Source organism: Oryzias latipes, chromosome 19, assembly GCF_053564925.1.
Source record: "Oryzias latipes strain Hd-rR chromosome 19, Olatipes_Hd-rR_3.1".
NCBI classification, from domain to species: Eukaryota; Metazoa; Chordata; class Actinopteri; order Beloniformes; family Adrianichthyidae; genus Oryzias; species Oryzias latipes.
In genome coordinates, this window is record NC_136255.1 from 8,774,586 (window position 1) to 8,797,125 (window position 22,540).

At 39.7% G+C, this 22,540-nt stretch overlaps 1 protein-coding gene across 6 annotated transcripts in view; it reads left to right on the forward strand.

The window, feature by feature from the left end:
- The window catches only part of llgl2 (LLGL scribble cell polarity complex component 2), a 31,642-nt gene that overhangs the window by 2,086 nt on the left and 7,016 nt on the right, over positions 1 to 22,540 (forward strand). For all 6 annotated transcript variants that reach the window (XM_023949404.2, XM_023949407.2, XM_023949408.2 and 3 more), the window contains exons 2-16: positions 14,585 to 14,700; positions 15,023 to 15,120; positions 15,357 to 15,438; positions 15,511 to 15,626; positions 15,702 to 15,860; positions 16,622 to 16,784; positions 16,875 to 17,001; positions 17,077 to 17,131; positions 17,231 to 17,385; positions 17,578 to 17,789; positions 17,956 to 18,023; positions 18,126 to 18,279; positions 19,549 to 19,653; positions 21,905 to 22,000; positions 22,069 to 22,265. In XM_023949404.2, the coding sequence (XP_023805172.1) occupies positions 14,629 to 14,700; positions 15,023 to 15,120; positions 15,357 to 15,438; positions 15,511 to 15,626; positions 15,702 to 15,860; positions 16,622 to 16,784; positions 16,875 to 17,001; positions 17,077 to 17,131; positions 17,231 to 17,385; positions 17,578 to 17,789; positions 17,956 to 18,023; positions 18,126 to 18,279; positions 19,549 to 19,653; positions 21,905 to 22,000; positions 22,069 to 22,265 (1,859 nt within the window). In that variant the 5' untranslated portion in view covers positions 14,585 to 14,628. The remainder of the gene's footprint in view (positions 1 to 14,584; positions 14,701 to 15,022; positions 15,121 to 15,356; positions 15,439 to 15,510; positions 15,627 to 15,701; positions 15,861 to 16,621; positions 16,785 to 16,874; positions 17,002 to 17,076; positions 17,132 to 17,230; positions 17,386 to 17,577; positions 17,790 to 17,955; positions 18,024 to 18,125; positions 18,280 to 19,548; positions 19,654 to 21,904; positions 22,001 to 22,068; positions 22,266 to 22,540) is intronic.

Consider the following 22,540-nt stretch of genomic DNA (forward strand, 5'->3'; position numbering starts at 1 on the left):
CTGATTGGTCAGACTGATGACATGTGATTAAGATCCCAAGAATGATTGGTGGAGACAGTTAAAGGGGCGGAACTTTTCCTAACGCAGCTGAAGCTGCGGCTAAATCGTGGTACAGTCATTCTTATGAAAATGTATTTAATAGAATCAAATAAACACAAAGAAAAAAGTATTTTACGATCTTTCATATTCCCAAGTTCTTAGTGTTTTATCATGTAGGGATGAACAAAGAACTGAAATCCTGGAGATGGAAAATGTTGTTAAATCAGTTAATGAGGGCAATTTCCCACGGCACACTTGACCATCTCCCACGGCACACTAGTGTGCCGCGGCACACTGGTTGAAAAACACTGCACTACACCACCTGTGAGCACTGAGAAACTGACTTTGTCTGTCTCCTAACAAGGGCGACTTAACACATGTTGCTGTACATAGACTTATTACCAAAGATGTGTTCATCCTTGAAGTCTTTTTTTTCTTTCAATGTTTAAATGGGAATCAAGCGTTTCTGTTGTAACAGCATGTTGGTTTGGTAATTTGATGACTACAAAAAGAGATTTCTTTATTGTCTCCAATATTTATAGTTTATTAATGTAATGCATACTTGTAAAAAACCAAAAAGATGAGGAAGAGCTACAAGAAACTAACTACAATCAAAATAAAACTGTTGCTAAAAGTCGTCAGCAAAAGAAAAGGATAACAAACGCAAAGAAATGGGTGTGTAAAGCCTGGAGTTGAACTCACAATTCCAGCATGAGAAAAAGGTTAAGTTGCTTAAACCACTAGTCCATTGCAGGTAACTGATAATCTCCGTCGGCCATAGACAAGTTATAGCCGTTTTCTACGCCTGTATGTGGCAAAAAAAAAAAGCACACACAAGACGGCGTAAATTTTGTTCTACGTTTCAAACGCGAACTGTTGGAAACAAGCAGGGTTATTGATGGCCACAATTGATGCCATCAAACAGGTGTGCATGTGTGATCCCGAACACACCCGTCCGATGAGACCTTTGTCTCTAAAGCTTCATTAACCTGTTCCTCAATAGGAATATTTTTTTCCAGCATGCAGGCCAGCTGGAAATTTGTTAGTTTAAATAATGATGATGATGATGATAATAATAAAAATAGAACAAGTTGATACAGAAGTGTAAGTGGTAGAACACAAATGAGCGTAAAAATACGAGAAATACTAGTGTGCCGCAAATACTACAAGAAACTGCCTAAAATACTTTGGAAATATCAAGCTATAAATAGTAAATTGTTATAAAATTAATCCTAAATGCTTTTAAGCTTTTTCTGTTCACCTGTTCATATTATCAGGATTCTTCTGAAGGAGTTAAACTTTTGGATACCAGAATGCCAATGAAATTGAAGGTGTTATTTTAAAACACCAGAAGAGGATCGCGTCCACCAACAGAGTAACAGTTTTATGTGCCAATGTGGGGGACTCTAAAGCAGTATTTTTTTTTTTTAACTTTTTGAGTCAATGTATACTTTTCCCTTTAACAAAAATTACAAGGCACAGCAGCAATCAAACAAGTGAAAAAGAAAAGCTGTAGTCTGTTATGATGTACAGTCGCCCCACAATCTTGTGTACATTTTTTGTAATAGTTGAGGCAACAAAAATCTTGAAGTTGCAGCTGTTTTACCTAAAAGTTGCAATTAAAGTTGATAGTTTTTTTATTAGTAGTTTAGCTAAATTAGTTATGTTACCACCAAAATAAATAAAATAAGACTAACGCGTTCTTTCTGAAAGGGATTTATTTATTTATATACAGTCAGAACCATAAATATTTGGACACAGACACATTATTTCTAATTTAGTTTCTGTACATTACCACAGTTAATTTTAAATAAAACAACTCAGATGCCATTGAAGTGCAGACTTTCAGCTTTTATTCCATGGGTTGAACAAAAAGATTGCATAAAAATGTGAAAAACGAAAGCATTTTTTTAAACAAAATCCCTTTATTTCATGGGATCGTAAGTAATTGGACAAATGAAATAACTGAAAACAAACTGTTCATTACTAATATTTGGTTGAAGACCCTTTGTTGGCAATGACAGCCTGAAGTCTTGAACTCATGGACATCACCAGATGCTGGGTTTTCTCCTGAATGCTCTGCCAGGCCTTTACTGCAGCGGCTTTCAGTTGCTGGTTGTTTGTGGGCTTTTCTGTCTGAAGTTTAGTCTTTAACACGTGAAATGCATGCTCAATAGGGTTAAGACAGTGGTTCCCAAACTTTTTCTGCAGGGCCCCCCTTTCTGAAGATTAGAATATTTTCGAGCCCCCCCCCCACACTGACACAAACATACAAATCCTTTGTTTCTAAACTCCACTGGACTTTACTTAACATTGTAAGTCATACAAAATGGCAACTTCTTCCTGAACAAAACTAGAAAAACAAAAATCACCTTTACAATTATTAAAAGTGACACTGCATCATGTATCATAAAATTTTACCTTATAATGGTGTTCATGGCTTTCAACACATCTTCTTATAAACTCCGTTCCTGCATGAAAGTGGCCTTTTACACTTTACCAGCTCTCTGAAGAAAATAACAAAATCTTGAACATTTAACTCTGCAAAAACTGCACCTTTAATAATGTCCACATCTTTTCAGTGACTGGTGTGGGCTTCTAAAGTTTGTTGAACAAAAAAAAATGCAGCATGCTTGATAAAGTTTACATAAAAAAGACCAACATTATATTCATGTTATTAAGTTAAGTTTTAACTAGGAAAAAGTGAATGTGTTGAAGGTTTTAGTTTTTCTTTTGTCTAAATCAGAAAAATGTAACTTTAACAAAAAAAGTTGTATTTATTTTGGGTGATTACATTTTCATTTTGTCAAATCTGTCTGTTGGCCACTTAACCTTAATCTTTTATTTTAGTTACTCAAGTTACTTAAATTTAAAATTAACTTGTAATTTAATAAATCAATTGTCTGTCCACACTGAACACCTTTGCGCATCATGTATTTATCGAAATTACATATGTCAAGGACTAGGCCCCCCAGATCATTGATATAAAGGACCCAGTAATATCTTGTACTAAAAGGGCTGAAAGTTCAGTCATCGTGAACTCTCTGGCTTAATTTTTGGACCTCGCATTATAAATCACAAAAGGATTAGTCATCATCCTCTCCTCCCTCTCACTCATGGTGCAGAAAGAATAAACAACAGAATAAAATAACGGGGCAAAACGCAGTAAAACAGCAAGACAATAAAAGACATAGTCAAAACCCACACGTAAACCCCAATCTGCCCAGACAGGCAAAGGTAATGGTATCTTACAATTCCTTGTGCTGCCAAATCTGGCATGAAGCCTAATCATAGATTTCAATATATATCCTATATTCTAATAGTGAAGTTTCAGGAAAAAATAAAAAACATCAAAGGAATTCATGTTTTACAGAACCAAAGTTAACTTTTTTTTATCAAAACTATTAGGATTGTAACTCACAGTTGATGTGAATGTCATTACTCCTGATAGCAGCAGGGGTATGCAGTAGCTAATGATCAGGGCCCCTTTTCCAAGTACATCCTTGTTGTTATGACGTCATGACGCATTGACGGCTTCACACCGACGCTACACCTACTTAACTGAATTAATTTGAATGAAAGTAAAATAACTGTCTGATAACTGTTGTTTTTAAATTGATTGAACTAAAAAGATGATTTATCATCACCAAAGCAAAATTTTAATGTAACAAAAGTTATCTTTCCAGCTAAAGCCAAAATACTCTTTTTAGAGTGCATCCATCAAGATCAGTCAGTTTTACTAACGCTTTGTTTTTGCAGTTTCACAAAAGTCAGTGAGCGTTTTTTTGTGGAATGTCTTGAAGTTGTCTTTGTTGGAACCTGAATTTAGGCAGAATCTGATGAGCCTGAACATGCAGTTGGGTTCATTTTCACCATGTTAGCATGAAGAGCTGTTCCCTGCTGGACCAAAGAGTATCTGCTAGCTGTAATCTACCAACGCTGAAATTCAGTTTCCACTGCTGACAAGATTTGAAAAATGAACCTACATGCAGTTTTTTTTTTCTTTTTAATGTAGGGAGACATTAACAAGAATGATTACCTCCATCATAGTCTACCTCTGAAGAAAAGGTTGAGGAGATACTTGATCATCTAGGTGAGGCTATGCCTCACAGATCTCAAAAATAACATATTTATAGTAATTATTTTCTAATGAATCAACTTTAACTGTCTCCTTTGAGTCAGGGGGAGGGACTCTTTCACAGAAACCTACTCTCTACAAACCTTATGTTTTTTCCTCATGAAAAGGAACCCTAAAGCAGTATTTTGATCCATTCACACATTTCTGAGTATTTTTCGAAAAACCTGGGCTCTGAGTACCAGCCCCTCCCAAGCAAACAAAAATGAGCGCCTCTCATGTGCTGATGTAGAAAAGTGAACAGCTCCGCCCCCAGGCTAACACACACACCCACTTTCTCAGCTGAGCTAGCGGTGATCTACGCTATAAAACGCTTTTAAATGCACAATATGCACATTCATCTTTGCAAAAGTTTGGATGTTTGTTTTCATGAGAGAGACACAGACGCACAGAGGCCGCCTCTAGGTTGACGTCATGAAATGCGCGGCACCCATAAGGGGTGAAATAATATTTAATAAAAGATTTTGAGAGCCAAAGGTAGGGCTGGGCGATACAGAATTTTTTATATCATGATATAGAATTTTTCATATCAGGCAATATCGATATAAATCATGGTATAAATCAAATATTTCGTCAAATTCAAACGCACTGTGGCTCATAAGAGGAATGTATAATCAGCAGGTTTTTTAGATTCAAATTTTTATTTCCTATCATACTTTAAACATAACAGATGCACCGAAGAAAAGGCATTTCTATTACAAACTAAACTGGAAAATTATAGCAAAGATTTTCATGTTTCAAAAGGGAAGATGACTAAATACCATTAAACTGCTTGATTAGTTACATTTAAAAACACATTAATTCTACAAATAAATTCAAATGTTTTCAAGTTTTACAGAACAAACATAAAAATTGACAAACATTTTTGTCACTATCCTGATCCTAATCTAGGAATTTAAAACATTCTCAAAAAAAAATTCTCGTAATTTAGACTCTTGCTGCTGCATCACCGTTTTTTTCAGTCTGAGATTGAGCGTGCTTGGTGGCTCTGCTTCAGGTGATAAAAGATTGGTGGTATTTCAAGTTTTAGAAGGAACAGCCTTCTTCACAATTTGCAGTGCTCTATACCCTGTTTTTTGTCGGATTGTAAAAATTAAAATACCTCCACACGGCCAAAAAAATCAGTTTTTGAGTCCCCGGCCAAGTTGGCTTGTAGATTAAAAAAAAAAAATCTACCTGCCAAACATTTTTTTACCGGCCAAATTATAACACTATTTGACACAGAAATACCTTACATTGTACTTTTTGAATTTTTTTTCAATTTTTTTTTCTTTTTCTTTTTTTTTAGAAAAATTAAATTGCATAAGTCATTTATAAATTATATAAACACGTCTTTGTCATTTTGAGAAAACAAGGACAAATTTATGACAATTTCCTAATTCTGCTTCCAGGTGATTATATTTTATATTAAATAAATAAATAAAAACATTCTGAAAACTGTATGTTTCAGATTATTATTTAATAGCATTTGCATTAAAGCTTCAGCTCCCACAAGTTAAGGGGGGTGGGAGGATTCAAGACATCTGACAGGTCACAGTCTTTGGTGCAACACGGCAATGTAATGCTGCAAAGACACTGCTAAAATTAAATTTTGTTGTTCTATTAATAAAATACTGTTTTTTTATGGATGTCCTATGAATTAATACTATTGTATTTATCCGCCACGTCTTAAAGGCCGGTCTGTGAAAATACTGTCAGACTTTCGTTTCTTCTTCACAATTAGATGACAGACTGTGAAACAGCTTGTTAGCTTAGCATCATAGCATTAGCCTCTAATAACAGTGATGTCTCCAAATGGACACTTTTTATTCATCTGTTTATTGCTGCTGTATGTGAAGCAGATTTATCCTCCAGTTCTGACTGGATACTGTTAAAAATAGCTGCATGTTCTGCTGTTTCATCACTCAAAACTGAATGCTACACGCAGGCGACGTGACAGCAGGGTGGGTAGCATCTCGCGTGTGTTTGTTTCAATCACGTGCAGATAGTAGAGGAGGAGAGAACAAAATAAATTCACTAAAAGAGAGCAAATTAACATGACTAAGATTATACAAACATTTACTCGCCATGTGGCGACTAACCCTCTAACTTTTACTCGCTGAAGAGGATAGAATTCTCGCAACTGGCGAGTGTTAATGTGGGACCCATCGAAAAATCTATTGCGATAGACTCCTACTACCAGGAAAAAGTTGTATCGCGATATATTTATCGTTTTTTTGGCCAGCCCTAGCCAAATGTAATATTATCAAATACATGGATATTTTTTACTATAAAAGGCTTAAGCATAGTATGGTATAGGCCCTTTTAAGTTGTAATTAATGGCAAAACGAAATCTTATTCCATTAGTCATTTTAATGATTTTGACAACATGATCAATGGTCAATAAACTGATCTGGTCATTCAAATGAAGACAATCTTTCGTTTGCATTCAAAAGTTGAACTATAGCATTTTGTAGTTTTTTCTCCCCAAATCCTTGGAGTTTGGGTGACTTCTTTGGTTTTAGAGTATTGATTAGTTTGTCCTGTTGAGGCTGAAATTTTCAGAGTCCGGTTGTTGTTGGAAAATGTGTTGCTTAATGATTTCAGCTGCTTTTCTCTCTTTTTAAGAGAAATGTTGAAAAGCTGAAACAGGTCAGCTTCAGACAAACACAGAGTTCAAGGAACTCTTACTGAAGGGTCTTAAGTGTTTCCGTTTGACTGCATGGATACAGTAGGGCTTTTTCCCCACACCTGATTTCTTCTTTACCTGGAAAGATCCAGCTCAAAACCAACTCTGCATCGTATGATGCAATGGAATTGTATAATCTTCAGCAGCAGATGAGATTCAAGTTTACTGTCTCTTGTAACATGGTCTTGTGCACCAATATTCCTGGCTTTTGAAAGGGCAAGTTGGCTTGAACGTTTGATTTCACTTCAGCTTTCTCCCTGAACATCTTTAAAGGGTTAATGCTGTTTTCCAACAATACTGGTCCAGTGAGGAACAAAAATCATGTCGAGCAATCAAAAAAGCCCCTGACCCCCATGGTGGGTGAGAGTCTAATCAAATCCTTTGGGTCATTCAGGCTAACAAAAGCTACCTAAACCCCTTCAATAAGGTGAGTCATCATGAGTCCCAGGCAAGTATAAGTAGGGGGGCCCAAAGCAGACCTATTGAGATTATTGTTGGAATTATTATTCTTTATTAGGGAATTGTAACTAGTTTTCACGTTTCTATTGTTATTTCAGTAAAAAAGGTCTTTTTTTGGAATAATAATATGCTGGTATTAATAATAAAAACATATCAGTGACTTCCTAGAAGACCAGGATCAAAAGAAGGAGGATGGACAAGAGGATAAAATAGATTGATAACCAAGGGGTGATGAATGGATGGAGGATGGATTGATGGATGGGAATGATGGAAGTTGGATGACCAATAGGCCATAGAATGGATGCAAAATGGATAGTTAAGAGGGAGGATGGACAGATGGAAGAAACCATGGAGGATTAAGAGGAAAGCTGGATAGATGGAAAAATTGGAGGTGTCCTAACATGTTTGAACCATTCTGAACAGGCTAATTTAAAAACCTGAGTTTAGGTAACCTGAAGCTTGAAGGTGACAGTCCTTCAGAAAACCTACATTAAGGCTTCTATAACATCCATTTAGAGGTTTTCCTGGAAATATCAGCTGCCTAGAGACACGTCATCAGAAATGAGGGGAGAGGAGAGAGAGGTCCTCCTCTGACCATTGGCCAGTCCTGCTGGAAGATTTCAGATTTGCTGGTTCAAGCACGATCCTGGCATCACGAAGCAGTACTGGCTCCTGCCTCTGACTGACGCGTCTTGTTGGTAGCAGGTTAGCACTTGCAAAACTGCTACCAACCTTGCCGGGAAGTGACGGCAGATAAACTTTCTGCTTCAGGCTCGTCCTGGCTCTGATTACAGGAAGCAGGAGTGAACAGAGGGGCACTTCCTCTCAGCCACACCCACAGTTGACAACATCAGTCTTCTGATGGATGGAAAAAAAGGGAAGGGGGCATCAGGGCACACTCTTCACTGTTCTTTTCAGCCTGAACTGGAGAGGACTTAACCGGTCCAGGTTTCTGGGCTCAGCCTGTCAATTATGGGATGTGTTTAAAATATCCCATACATCTCCAGTTGTGGGGATGAGCGGGTGACCACTGTGAGGTCACCTGTGTTGTTGTGCAGTTACGTCTCATGCCGTCTGCAGGAGAGCAGGATTGAATGTTTCGAATGCCAGGGGATTCCTGTCGTCCCGCTGCTCCTAAGGCTAAAACTATTTTTTTTTCTTCTCTTCCTGTTCAGACACGTTCCCTGCATTGTTTTGCCAAATGACCCCCCCCCCCCCCCCCCCAAAACCCATCACAACCACTTCTGATGGTGCGTGAATATGCAGGAAATGTTGACATCACCATAGCGTGTAGTAAAGGATAACGGCATGGGCTGTTCTGTCCATGATTTTCATGTGGGACAGCAGAGCGCCCGGTTCTGAAGAGTCAACAAAGCTTGTAAATATACTTATCTGGGGGAGGATGAGCTCACTGCAGGACAAACACTGCAGTGTTTTAGCAGAGACAGGTTCTTCTGAAAGTCTGACAACATAAATCAATGAGACAAAATCCGTTTAGTATCTGGATTCAGTCTCACCGAAAGCAGTCACATTGCTTTCTGGGCCCCCCCCCCCCAGAAAGCAATGTTTTTTTTGGGTGGGTGGGTGGGGTGGGGGACCCCACCCACCCACCCAAAAAAAAAAAACATACCGTTTTTTTTGTTGAAGCAACTTAAAAGTACTTAAAAAGTAGAAAAAAACATTTTCCTTCTTTTTAACAGTAGTATACCAACAACCTTTTTCCCTTCTAAAGTTCCCGTGTTATTTATTCTTCAGTGTTCACACTCTTGTCCTTAATCAGTTCTAGGTCTGCAGCACTGTCGATTTTCATGAAGTCTTGTTTGGCACGGAGCAAGATCTCTGGCTCTAGCCTAATATCCTGACTGATGTGCCTCTCCAGGCGGTGCCGCCACTCCTCCGCTTGGGACTGTGCTCCTCCACTCTAAATAAGAGCCTATTTGATGGTTGAAGGTCGGGTGTGTGGGGTCAAAGGTTTTGGCCAAGAAAAACTTGATTTTTAGAAGTCCTTTCTTTGAAAGTTCAATATTTTGTACAATTTTATATAATGTCATAAGTAAAGATCCAACTTGTGAAACAAACAGTTTTAAAAAGTTAAAGATATAAGAATACCGTTTTGGAATAGAAAAATGAGGGACAACACTTAAATCACTTATAATCAAAACCTATGACTTAAATAACTTATTTTGTCCCTTTTTAAAATTGTATATACACGATTGTTCTTTTTATACATATACAAGACTCATTCTGAAAATTGTGTTTTTGGTGTTTTTAACATGTTTTTGTGGAATTTTTTTGATGATAAAGGACATATATTAAAAATTTGGCATAAAATGTTGTTTGAGTTTTCTTAAATAAAATTGTTGTGAATCAGGAACGGAATGCTCTGTGTCAGCGGCCCAACTCTGAGGCAAATTTCTAATGAAATCCTGCCACTCTGCAGAAACTGTCCAAAAAATGGCACTTTTTTTTCTTTTGAAGGGCTTTTATTACCCCTTGTGCGATCCTATGGGGTCCAAATGACCCGATCCATACATTGACATGTTATCCCTACCATGATAAAGGTGACGAGGATTTCATGTAATCCATGGACACAAGTGAAGATCACAAATCATTAAAGAAAAAAGGGGGCTTGTGGGGTCTAGATCAGTGTTTTTCAACCAGTGTCCTGTGGGAAATTACCTATTTACTAGGCCTGCACAATATACCGCAAATTTATCGTTATCGCGACATCAAGCTGTGCAATATGCATACCGCAAAAGACGGCAAAAATCACAATAAATGGGTTACCTCAAATGTGCAAAAACAAACTGATGGCAGCCTGAAATGGTGAACAAATGAAATTAATCCCTTTATGCATTTAACCAATCGGAAGGACCCGTTTACATTTTTGATCAATCAGATGAGCCCTTTTATGTTTGATGTTTGCCTCCTATGTTGACAAGGGTCATTTGGAGTATAATTTTTATACTGTTGGAGTGAAATGGAAATTATGTTTTTGGTTGTTTGGCTATTTGTTTATATACCGCAAATTATATCGTTATCGCGATATTAATCACCAATATCGCATATCGCAAGTTTTCCTCATATCGTGCAGCCCTACTATTTACATTGATCTAAAAACATTTACCATCTCCAGGTGATCAGCTCTGTCAGGGGTTGACATAGCCCAGAAATTTGCACTGGCCCACAGGGCCAGTAGCTTTTGAAAGTTACTGGCCCTGACTGAGAGTTACTGGCCCGACATCGCGCACAGCGGGACCCGCCGCTCCGCAGGTGCTTGCAACTTTAGGGGGGTCCGGGGGCATGCCCCCCAGGAAAATTTTAATATGGTGCATTCTGGTGACATCTAGCACTTATTTATACACTTTTTCAATTACTGAAAATAGACCATATCAAACTTAAATCTGCTCTAGTCTGTTTCAGACTTTTTGAAGAGAGCACTGCAGTGGTAGTAGTTAACACTAGTTAAGAAGTTTTCAGGCTGCGTCTAATCACTGCTATTTCACATTTGTTCATAATCAATAGTTAAGAAGTTTTATTTACTTTTTTGCTCTGACTGCCTTGAGGTTTTGCTTTTTGTTACTGTTGCAAAGTTACATTTACTTTTTAGTTACTTTATTTACTTAATTAAATTAAATAATTGAAAAATTCAATAAAATTAAATTACTGAGATCATTCAGCTAACTAGACAGCCTCACCTGTCATTATGGGAAGAAAAGAGAAAAAATTAATTCAATTATTACATTTAATCAGTAATTTGTGCTTTGCAGTCATTTTCCAATTAAATGTACCATTTTTGGGTGTTTTTTCTTTTCAAAATCGCTGAATTTCCGCATTTGCCATTCAGATACTAAGAAGTGACGTGCGATGAGGCATCAGCCCGCTGAGCCTCACCTTGGATTGCGCAATACCTATGCAGTCAGACGGTACTGCTGTCTCTCTGTATGTCGGTTCAATCACTTGTACTATATGAGCTGAGTTTACATAATTTAGCAGATGTATATGATGTACAGTGTTTGTTTTTATAAATAACTGTATGTGAGGGACGTGTTTCTTGTGCTGAGCGCTAAACGCCGGTAAAAAAGCCGCTGGGTGAGGCCAGACATTCTCGTGCCTCATGTTAGGGGGCGCCGGTGAGCCCTGAGATTATGACGCCAAAAAACAATAGAATAAGTGATAGCATGCGGCAAGTCATTTTCTTCAGGAGCGGCATATGGACTTTATTTACAAGTAAAGGTAAGATGACAGTAACGTTTGTGCTTTTTTCTATGCTGCAGTTTGTATTTGAAAAAAAAAAAGAAAAAAAAACACGCTGAAATGATATTTTAAACAAAACACGTTAACTGTTGTCAATTAAATGGTGAATAAGTAACTCAGTATGGTTCATGTGTTTGTAAATCTGACCGTTGACGTCAGTGCCTCACCAGCCATTAACCTCACCGCACGTCACTGATTATATATATATATATATATATATATATATATATATATATATATATATATATATATATATATATATATATATATTAGTCTTTTTGTGTAAAATTTATCAAACATATTGTGATCATGCAATTGTTCAAAAGTTAGAGTTGCCTTTGCACTAACATTAAAAAAATACACAGATAAATAAATCCCTATTTAGAATATATTTGGTTCTTGTGAGGATACATTAAATTGGATGTTTATAAACTAAAGGGAAAAACTACCAGGGTCAAATAATTTAGTTGAAAATTATTACTGAAAACTAACTTAACTTTTATTACTTTTTTTTTTTTAGAAAGAAAAGCTACAGCTTCCAGAGTTTTCTGCCACAATTATCACAAAAATGCATGTGAGATTGTGGAGGGACTGTACATCAATAAAGACTGTAGAGTTTCTTCTTTTTTAATTTTAGGACGCTGGTGTGCTGCGGGATTTTTGTCAAGGTTAAAGTGCGCCTTGGCTTAAAAAAGGTTGAAAAACACCGGTCTAGATCAGTGGTCCCCAACCACCGGGCCGGGCCACGGGAAATTTTGGCACCGGGACGCACAGCAAGAAAAAATAATTTCCATTTTATTGTTTTTTTCGGAAAAAACATTTTATTTTGAACAGTGACCGGATTCTCTCTGTTACATCCGTCACACTTAACGCACGTCAAAGTTGCGACACCAAACATCACGTGATACACACTTTGCGTTGCACCTCAACCCCCCCCCCCCACACACACACACACACACACCGGTCCGCGGTAAATGTGCCTTGCGTTGTACCGGTCCGCGGTGACAAAAAGGTTGGGGACCACTCCCAATGGTAAAGTTCCTAAGATAGCACAAGGGTGACGCAAAATCAACTTCTTGAGCTTTTAATTCATCCATGGATTGGTTTTTGCCTATTTGCTGGTATACACAGGGATGTGCCCGCGCAGGTGCCAGAATCTATGTAACATAGCTTGTAAATGCTTGTCACCCAAGCCCAGAAAGGAGGAAGATTGATGAAGTTCAATAGCATGAATGGCTGACGAACTTGACAAAGTAAAGTAACTAACAAAGCCCTTTTCCTATAGAGCCTCTTAGTGCTGTACAATGAAAAACAAACTCCTTGTACCTCACATTCCAATAAAATTTGGTAAGCAACACCTTGTTAAATTCTACTTTAATACAAATAAGTAATAAAAACTACAACTTTAATATCTTATTTTTGCATTACATACATATCAAATATATCTTTAGTATCTTCAAAAATTAATTTTAAATAGGCCTCTTGAAAATAATTAGCTCGGTGTACTGTTGATGTGGTTTTCTGCTTTTGCACCAGTGATGTGTGTAGATCTGCAATATGATTCACGCCTTAAGTGACATTCTGCTGACAACAGGATAGCAATTACTGAATCTGATGGTCGCTGGATTCTGCCAAGATCTTTGAGGTGAAGGTTTTGAGTGTGAAGGCCTCTGCAAATCTTTGAGATGGAGCACTTGCCAGAAGATATCCTCTAGATGTCTCACAAGATACTTCTTTGGAAGATTTCTTTACAATCCAATCTATAAAAGTACAATTAACAATGCAATTTATAAGAAAAACAGTGGCACAACTTCATATAAGTATGGAAAGCTTTATTTTTATTTTTGGTCCAATGACTGCGCAGAACAATGCAGTTGATACATTTTTGATAATATTAGAGTTTTGTAAAAGTATTGAAACTGTAGAACATTTGAGAGTGCAGGATATCGTTATAAAATGCATTTGTGTTTTCTCATGAACATTGGTAAATTTTGCTGTCTTTAATCTTAATCAAACAAACCAATTAAACAATGCCATGAATTGGTCCACTAACTGCTGTTTTTATAAGTTTTATAAGGGTATGTAAATATCCAGCAACAGTCTTCAGCTACAAAGCCTTTTGGATAAGGAATGAATTTTGTTCCTGCACTACAACCCCAACATGAAAACGGAAAGTTTGTCAAATATCAAATTTCAAATGTGCAGAAACGTTTTTTAAAACAACCACAAGAAGATGCACTAAAAAACGTCAATTTTTGGATTACATAGGTTCTGCTATAAAGCAGCACTGCCAAAAAATGACAAGTTCTTCACTCTTGAAACATTTTATGATTCAGCTCTTAAATCTTTGACTTCATGCTTTCAGTCTTCATGTTTTTTAGGTTGAGTTGTAGTATTGTAGTTGTTCAGTTTTTGGCCCAAACCATTCATAGATGCATCTTCTTTATTCACTATTGTTGAAAAGTTGCAGAGTGTAGACCCCCAAATTGCCAGGATGGTTCAGGAAGCTTCATGTGGACACTCAAGACTGCTTCAAAGAAGCACAAATGAGCTTTTCCTGTCCTAGATCTCATCACCTTTTCATTCCATAAATGGAGCAAGATCCTTCTGAGTCAGGTTTTCATCAGCTGCTCATTAGAGGCAGATGCTACTTTCTGTGTCCTCACTGACCTTTTTCTGGAGGACACAACCATGTTAGCCTAGTGTTCATAGAAACTTTCTATGCGGCGGACTCTTCAGGCATTGATGGGTTCTGTTGGTACGGCACTTCAACAGGTGGATTCTAAGATTTGACTAAAGCTCTTCTGTTGGGACTTAAACAATAGAACTGTCAAAGCTTCTAGGTTTGTGACCTTGCAAACCATTGATGAATAACATGCTGATACCTGTGTGCACAAGCTACAGAGTGTCAATGTGTGGGTTCTGGAAGAAGAGGCATCAAAGTGCAGTGACAGTGATTTTCACAATGACCTGAACAATGCTGATGATGCCGACAGTATTGATGTGAATGGTGATGACCTCCACAGCGTGCGGTGGCCACCTGCAGACTCCATGCTGGTGTCGAGACACCATGAAGAGATTCAGAAGGACTCCCGACTCCCAGAGAGACCGGATCAAACAGGAGCTCTTCCAGTTCAGCAAGGCAAGTCCTGAACAAAAGACATGCCTCACCTGAACAGGTGCAGAGACAGGAAGGTCTCAGCCAGTGTGAACATCACAATTTTATATGTGAACACCACAGCTTAAATCTAAGAATATGATAAACTCCTGGGTCTATCTGTGAACATGACACATTTTCTGTAGAACCTTTGATGTTTTGAATGTTGAAGATTTTTGTCTTACCTGTATGACGGTTAGGACAGAGGTTTTCTGTTAGTTGGTGAGTTCAGTGTGTGTGTGAAACATGTAGGATGCACCCTGTTCTCCTGCAGCTCTGAGCCTCATGGGTTCTGTGTTCCCTGCAGACTGTGGAGCATGGCTTCCCCCACCAGCCCAGTGCTTTGGGTCACAGCTCTTCCCTGCAGCTGCTGGCCATCGGGACTCGCTCTGGAGCCATCAAACTGTATCCTTGAGTGAGGATTACCTGCTGCAGGTGTTCAGCACCTTCATGGCACAAAAACCTGCTGAGAGTAGGTGAAGGAGCAAGTCTTTCATTTACAGTATTCCATCCACTCTTTTGTGGATTAAACTTTTGTTTCTTTGAGAGCTTCACTTCTCCAGGTTTTCTGTTTCCACACTAAAACTCTGGTAGATGTTCTCCGGTCTGTGTGATTCATCATATTCTTAACTGGAGGTCAGATATGGAGCTCCTGGAGTAGAGTTTATGGGTCTGCATGATGAGAATGCTGCTGTCACACAAGTGCACTTCTTGCCTCACCAGGTAAAGTCAGCAAATGTTCAGCTCCTGCAGATGTTGGTGCAGCAACTCTCATTTCTCCTTGCTGTTCTGCAGGTGGAGTTGGTCACTCTTCTGGACGACAACAGTCTCCACATGTGGACCCTCAAGGGCCACAAAGGCGTGTCAGAGCTGCTAGAGATTGGCCGGTTTGTTCTAACTGGACCTCCAGGGTAAAACTGACACACAAACGTAAACGCTTCTTTGTCTGAAAGGTTTAGGCTCACCCAGTGTTCTGTGGCCCTCAGAGCCCTGCCCAGTGTGACCCGGATCACTGCGGTTCTGGCCCATTCCTCCGGGGAGCTGCTGCTGCTGGGAACTGAAGGAGGACATGTGTTCGTAGTGGAAGTCCCAGGCTTCAGGGAGCTGGAGGAGAGGAACATCAGCCTGGAGCAGGTTACCAGCAGGTGAAGCTTAACTCTGCTCTTTTGATCGTATTCTGCTGTCAAGCAAGCTCTGGTTCTGGACAGATGGATGTCAAATGATTTAAAGAGACTCTGTGGGAACCTTTCTGATTACGCAGTTTGAGTTAAAACATAGAGATCCATCCATCTATTCCACATCAACATTTACAGGGTCACAAGGTGAAGGAGGAATTTACCAACTCATTGCAAGGCTATATAAAAACATACACACTTTTATTTCTAATAGACAAATTGCCTGGAGAAAAACCACACTCTGGGAGAAGGGATCCAGCTGGGATTTAATAACAATAATAATTGATACTTTATTTATCCCACAATGGGGAAATTCTTCTCCACATTTTGACCTGGGGGAAGCGGTGAGCTGCAGAATGGCCGCGCTCGGGGGGGGGGACAGCTGGCTGGGGAGAGCGGGGATCAATCCACCAACCATTCAGTTGTTGGACAACTTGCTCTACCGCCTGAGGCTAAACTGCCGCCCATTTAATCTAGGAGTTTCTTGCTGTAAGGCAAACATTTTGAAAACACAACCTTGCACCCCCAATATTTAAATTTAATTTAATTTTTAATTTTTTTAAATTTAATTTTAAAGTAAGAAAACTTACAAAGAACAGTTTCCGTCAGAAACAATTTTTTGTTTAAAGCTCTAAAACCTCTTTAAACCATCACAGAGTCCAGGTTTTTGTCTTCAAACGGCTTCTATTTTCTTTAATGACTTTTATAATTGTTTGATTCCCCTCCCTTAGAGTCCCAGATAACTACATTGGGCGCCGAAACCTGGAACACGTAGAGGCCTTGCAGGAGAATCCAGCAGACGCAAATCAGGTGGTGATCGGCTACGGCCGAGGGGTATTAGTGGTCTGGGACCTGAAGAAGCACAGTCTACTACAATGCATTTGCCCCTCACAGGTAAGGTGCCCCTCCTCCATGGGTATGATTCTGAGGATGCAGCTGAAAGGATTTATGCAGAGCAATGAAGCTCCTCTTCTTTATTTTCAGGCCCTGGAGAGTGTGTGGTGGACAGAGGATGGAGGATGCATTCTCAGTTCCCACACTGATGGAAGCTACTGTCGCTGGACGGTGGGTGAGACGGACGGGAACGAAGAGAAGTCAGACACCCCATACGGTGAGGAGGAGGAGGAGCCTCAGCACCTCCACGTGTTGGTTTTTCCATAGCTAAGTGTCTGCTCTGTGTCTGCAGGAACCTTTCCCTGTAAGGCCATTTCCAAGATCATGCAGCTCCCTACTGCAGAGGGGTTCGTTTGAATTCTTCACCAACTGGTCTCTGCTTAGTGCACACCGTGTGTTCTTCTTTAAACCACTGTTCACTATTTTGTGTATGTTTTTATGAACAGGCCACCGTTCCTGCTATTCAGTGGGGGCATGCCCAGAGCCAGCTACGGAGACAGACACTGCATCACGGTGATCCACGGGAAAAGTCACGTGGCTCTGGATTTCACCTCTAGGATCATAGACTTCTTCGTCATCAGAGAGGGGCCACATCACAAAGGCAGGCAGTTAACCTGCACACACACACGTCCACAAACAACGTACACAAAAAACAGGGCATCGGCCTCAGAGAGAACAGGAGAGACAAAAACTAAAAACAGCAAATCCTGACTTTTGGGGGATTTTTGGGAGCTTCAGTTCTCCTCTTGTGCTCCCCTTGCTCCTACTGAAGTTTAGCTCTGATCTCCTGCAGGAGACCCAAGTGCTCTGGTGGTTCTGGTGGAGGAGGAGCTAGTTGTGATCGACCTGCAGGCTGAAGGCTGGCCCGTGGTTCAGACCCCATACCTAGTTCCTCTGCACAGCTCAGCCATCACCTGCTCCCACCATGTTTCTGCTATACCTCTCAAACTGTGGGAACGGATCAGCGCTGCTGGAGCACTGCAGAGCACACACTACTCCAAGAAGGTACATGATGGATAGATATCAAGCAAACCATAAAAAAATCATTTCAAGATGATCTACCAAGATCCTCCATGGTCTCTACTAATCACTGCTGTTCATATGGATGTTGAGTATCCACACATTACTGTGCAGATCTGTGCTCTCACTGTTCATTCCAATTCTTTTTTAGCTGTGGCCCATCAGAGGAGGTCAGAACCTTGCACCAGATCCTCCACAGAGGGACTTGCTGCTCACAGGGTGTGTGCCTGCGCTGCTGCGTCTGCCTGCGCCGCCGCGTCTGCCTGCGCCGCCGCGCCTATTCATCTCTCTGTAACCTCTCTACGTTGCTCCTTCATGCAGACACGAGGACGGTACGGTGCGGTTCTGGGATGCGTCGGGAGTCTGCTTGTCGCCTGTTTACAAGCTGAGCACAGCCGCAGTATTCCATACCGACGCTGACCCCAACGACAACATGAACCACAGCACAGAGGGAGAGTGGCCTCCCTTCAGGAAGGTGAGTCCAGCTCTCACCTAGTAGAGTAGCCTAAAGGTCCTACACAACCTTAAATGAAATGTTGGTAAAATAAGGCTCTGAAAATTCTGAAATTCCTGGTCTGAATTTTTGTTTTGTCTTCACAATCTAATCTCCTGTCTGTCACCAGAGAGGAATTCTTGTGGTTTTAAAATATTAGCTGTGGTTAAATGTGTTATGTAGATGCTTTGAAGTTGTTTTGGTTATACTTGAGTGATACATTTTCTGCAACAATGATGTTTTTCCAGTTTGAGCAGTGTGACACTCACGGGTTTATACTTTTGTTTGAGTTGGCTCATTAGTATAAAAGGTATTATTATGTTAATTCATCACAAAAAACAACCCCAAAATGGAATTTTGATCCATTCACGCATCTCTGAGCATTCCTCTAAAACCCTGCTCTCTGAGCCCCTGCCCCTTGCAATCCACGATAATGAGTAACTTAACAAATTGGGGAACAGCTCCCTTCCAGAAAAAGTCTATGCTGCCAGCCCCGCCCCCTGACTAACACACACCCACTTTCTCTGCTGGGAAAATGATCTGTTTTATATGCACAATATGCACATGGACATCCATCTTTGCAAAAGTGTGGATGTTCTTTGTTTTCATGGGCGAAACGCAGACACACTACTGAGGCCGGGTCTAGGCAGGTTCTAGGAAACGGGGGGGCACCCACAAGGAGCGAAAGGCGGTGCCTCCGAGATTGAGCTATCCTACTTCCTGGTTGGAAAATTAGCTCACAAAAATAACTTGTTTCATTAAAAAATTGTTCTGTAGTGTCCCAAAGTTCTTTAGTTCTTTAGTGTGCCAATATTAGCAAATATATGGATATACTTTACTCTGAACGTTTAAAGAATTTAAATGACATAGGTCCTTCAGCGTAAAGTAGGGAGGAGGGGGAGTCTTCTGCTCAGATTTGGTTTGGGGTTTCCAGAGTTCTCTGAGCCAATGTCGGTCCCATTCTTGTACCTGTAGATCTCTGTGGATTTCGGCTTGTTTGTCATTCCCCTAGTTTTTCTTGCACTGAGTGAAATTGTGAATCTCAGCTGTGTGTGCTTGCTCACTGTCGAGTTTGAATCAGAATATTTTGTTCATTCTCAATATATCTATAAATCCATCAGTTGGGAAGTATTGAGACTTTGTAATTCACGATCATGATGCTTATATTGGTCATTGGAACCTCCAGCAGAGTTTTTTTCCTGCTAAGCTGGTTCTGCTCAATTCCTGCATTAACTTCCCTTCTCTTTCCAGGTGGGCTGTTTTGACCCGTACAGCGATGACCCAAGGCTCGGCATTCAAAAGATCCACCTGTGTAAATACAGTGGTTATCTGACTGTAGCTGGCACCGCGGGACAGGTGACTGCAACATGCAGCGCTGCAGAACTTTGTACTGCAGCCTTCACTATTCACTTCAATTCAATTCAACTTTTTTTGTATAGCACTTTTCCTGCTTGAGCATCTTAAAGTGCTTCCCATAATAAAATAGATATATGTAAAATAAAAAAATAGTAAACAGTAAAAATACTACTACTACTACTACTACTACTACTACTACTACTACTACTACTACTACTAATACTATTAATAAAATAAATATATAAAAACACATTTAAAAAAACAACACATACACATCCCACCAGTACAATCAAAATAAATCGAATTAATTGTTAATAAGGTTTTATGAAATCAAATGTGGACAAGTAAAAACTTTGCTAAAAAAGATGCCTTTTTTCTTAAAAACAGTTTATTATTTGTATAGCACTTTTTAAGCAGAAGCATCCAAAGTGCTTAACATAAAATCATAAAATCAGAGACGATATGATACAAATGATATGATGAAACCCTCCACAGTGGATAAAGCCCTTGCGTCCTCATGCAGGCTGTTCCACAGGCGAGGCCTACAGTGCTGAAATGAGGCCTTCTTGTGGGTTCTGACCTTTGGGACCACCAGCAGACCTCCACCTGCAAATGAGGGCTCTGGGAGATTCATAAACCTAAATTAGATCTAATAAAAATACGTGGCCAGTGCCAGTCAAACCTTTGCAAACTAATAGAAGAACCTTTAAATTTATCCTAAAGCTGACTGGGAGCCAGTGCAAAGATTTCAAAATCGGTACGATGCTCTCCTTCTTTTTGGTTCTAGTTAGAAGGCGTGCAGCCGAGTTTTGTACTAGCTGCAGCTGATTGATAGTATTTTTATTAATACCAAAAAGAAGAGCATTTCAAAAATCTATTCTAGTTGTTATAAAAGCATGGATTAATATTTCAGCACTGGCTTTGGACAGAGAGGGTCTCACTCAGGCAATATTTCTAAGATGATAAAAGGCAGTCTTTGTAAATTGGTTTGTGTGTGCTTCAGAGGTAAGATCTGCATTTAAAACCACACAGAGGATTCTGACTTTACTGCACACATTCAGATAAAAGTTGATAAGTAGGATTGGACCCTTTCTCTCTCAGCCTCAGGACCAACAATTAAAATGTCTCTTTTGTCTTGATTGAGCTTTAATAGTTCTCTCCAATCCATGTTTCAATATCTAAAACACAACTTAAAAGATAATCAATGGGTCCCAGGTCATCAGGAGACACAGCCACATATAACTGGTTGCCATCAGCACAACTATGAATGTTTATGCGATATCTCATGATGACATTTCCAAGCGAAAGCATATAATAAAGGTTAAAAAGTGTAGGGCCAAGGAATGAACCTTGTGGCACATCACATGTCAGTCCGTGCCTCCCAGATGACACATCATTTACTCTGACATTAAAATCTGAGAACTGTTCCAGTGTTTCCAACCACGTCATGGAGTCTGTTTAAAAGAACTGAGTAATCAACTGTGTCGAAGGCTGCACTCAGGTCCAGCAATACTAAAACTGATGTTTTCTTTCTGTCAGTGTTGGACCTGGGATCATTCCTAACCTTAACCAGCGCCGTTTCTGTGGAGTGATGTGGTCTAAAACCAGACTGAAATTTTCATCAAATATTATTTTTATTATTAAAATCATTTAGCTGAATAAAAACGAGTTTTCCTAGCATTTTACTTAAAAATGGCAGGTTTGACACTGGTCAGTAATTGACTAGATTTGAAACATCTAAACCGCTCTTCTTCAGGGTGGATCTCACCATAGCAGTCTTTAAGGACGTGGGGAAGATCCCAGTCTGGAGAGAGTAGTTAACGATATTCACGAGCTCCTCCTCACAGGACGAACACACTGACTTAAAAAGTGAGGTGAGGAGAGGATCAAGAGAACAGGTTTTAGTTTTAAATTGGGAAATCACTTTCAGAAGCTTTGTAGCATCAATCAAGGCAAAACTCTAAGTTTGTTATTGAAATTTTGGACAGATGAATCAACAGATGAACTTAGTAGAGTATTTGGTTGGTTGTGTTCCAAATGTGAGTTGAAGTTCGCAGCCACTTCAGGGTGGAGACAACGCCTTCTAACAATTATCTTTGGAAGTTTCTGTGTGACAAGACCAGTAACAGTTGAAAACCTGCACGACTGATCTGAGAAACCAACATCCATAACTGAGGTCACAGTTGTGGATTCACATGAATAATGATTAGGAGGATGGCCCTGAAGTGAGATTAATGGTCTTTTGTTGCAGATCATGGTTCTGGAGCTGAATGATGAAGCTGCAGAGCAAACGGTGGAGGCTCAGGTTGTAGATTTGCTGCAGGGTCAAGAGGGCTTTCGCTGGAAGGTAAAGATCTCATACAACGTAAACCTACCTGAGTCCGAGAAGGAGCTAGAACACCTTTTTCTTAAAAGGGTCACACTCAGCTGGATGTTCGTGAGGACCCGGTGCAGTTTCCCCCGGGCTTCCAGCCCTTCACCCTGGTGCAGTGTCAGCCTCCTGCTGTGGTCACTGCCCTCATTCTGCACTCGGAGTGGAAGCTGGTGGCTTTTGGCACCAGCCATGGCTTTGGTCTTTTCGATTACCAACAGAAAAAGAACGTCCTGGTCAAGTAAGGAACAAAGGAACTGTAAAGATCATGTGCAAACATCCGAAATGAAATATGGTGAAGCATTACAGGCTGTTACAAATTTGTCTCACACTAGCTTTGATTGTTTTTACGTTCTGGGTTTATAAAGTTCTCGTGTATGAAATCTGAAAAGTCTGAGTTGTTGTTTTGAAACATTCAGGTTTCAGCATTCAAATAACAATTTGAATGCTTTTTTTTATTTTTATTTGAATTAGGACAATGCATATTAAACAATGTTTCAGCAGCTGCTTTAACAT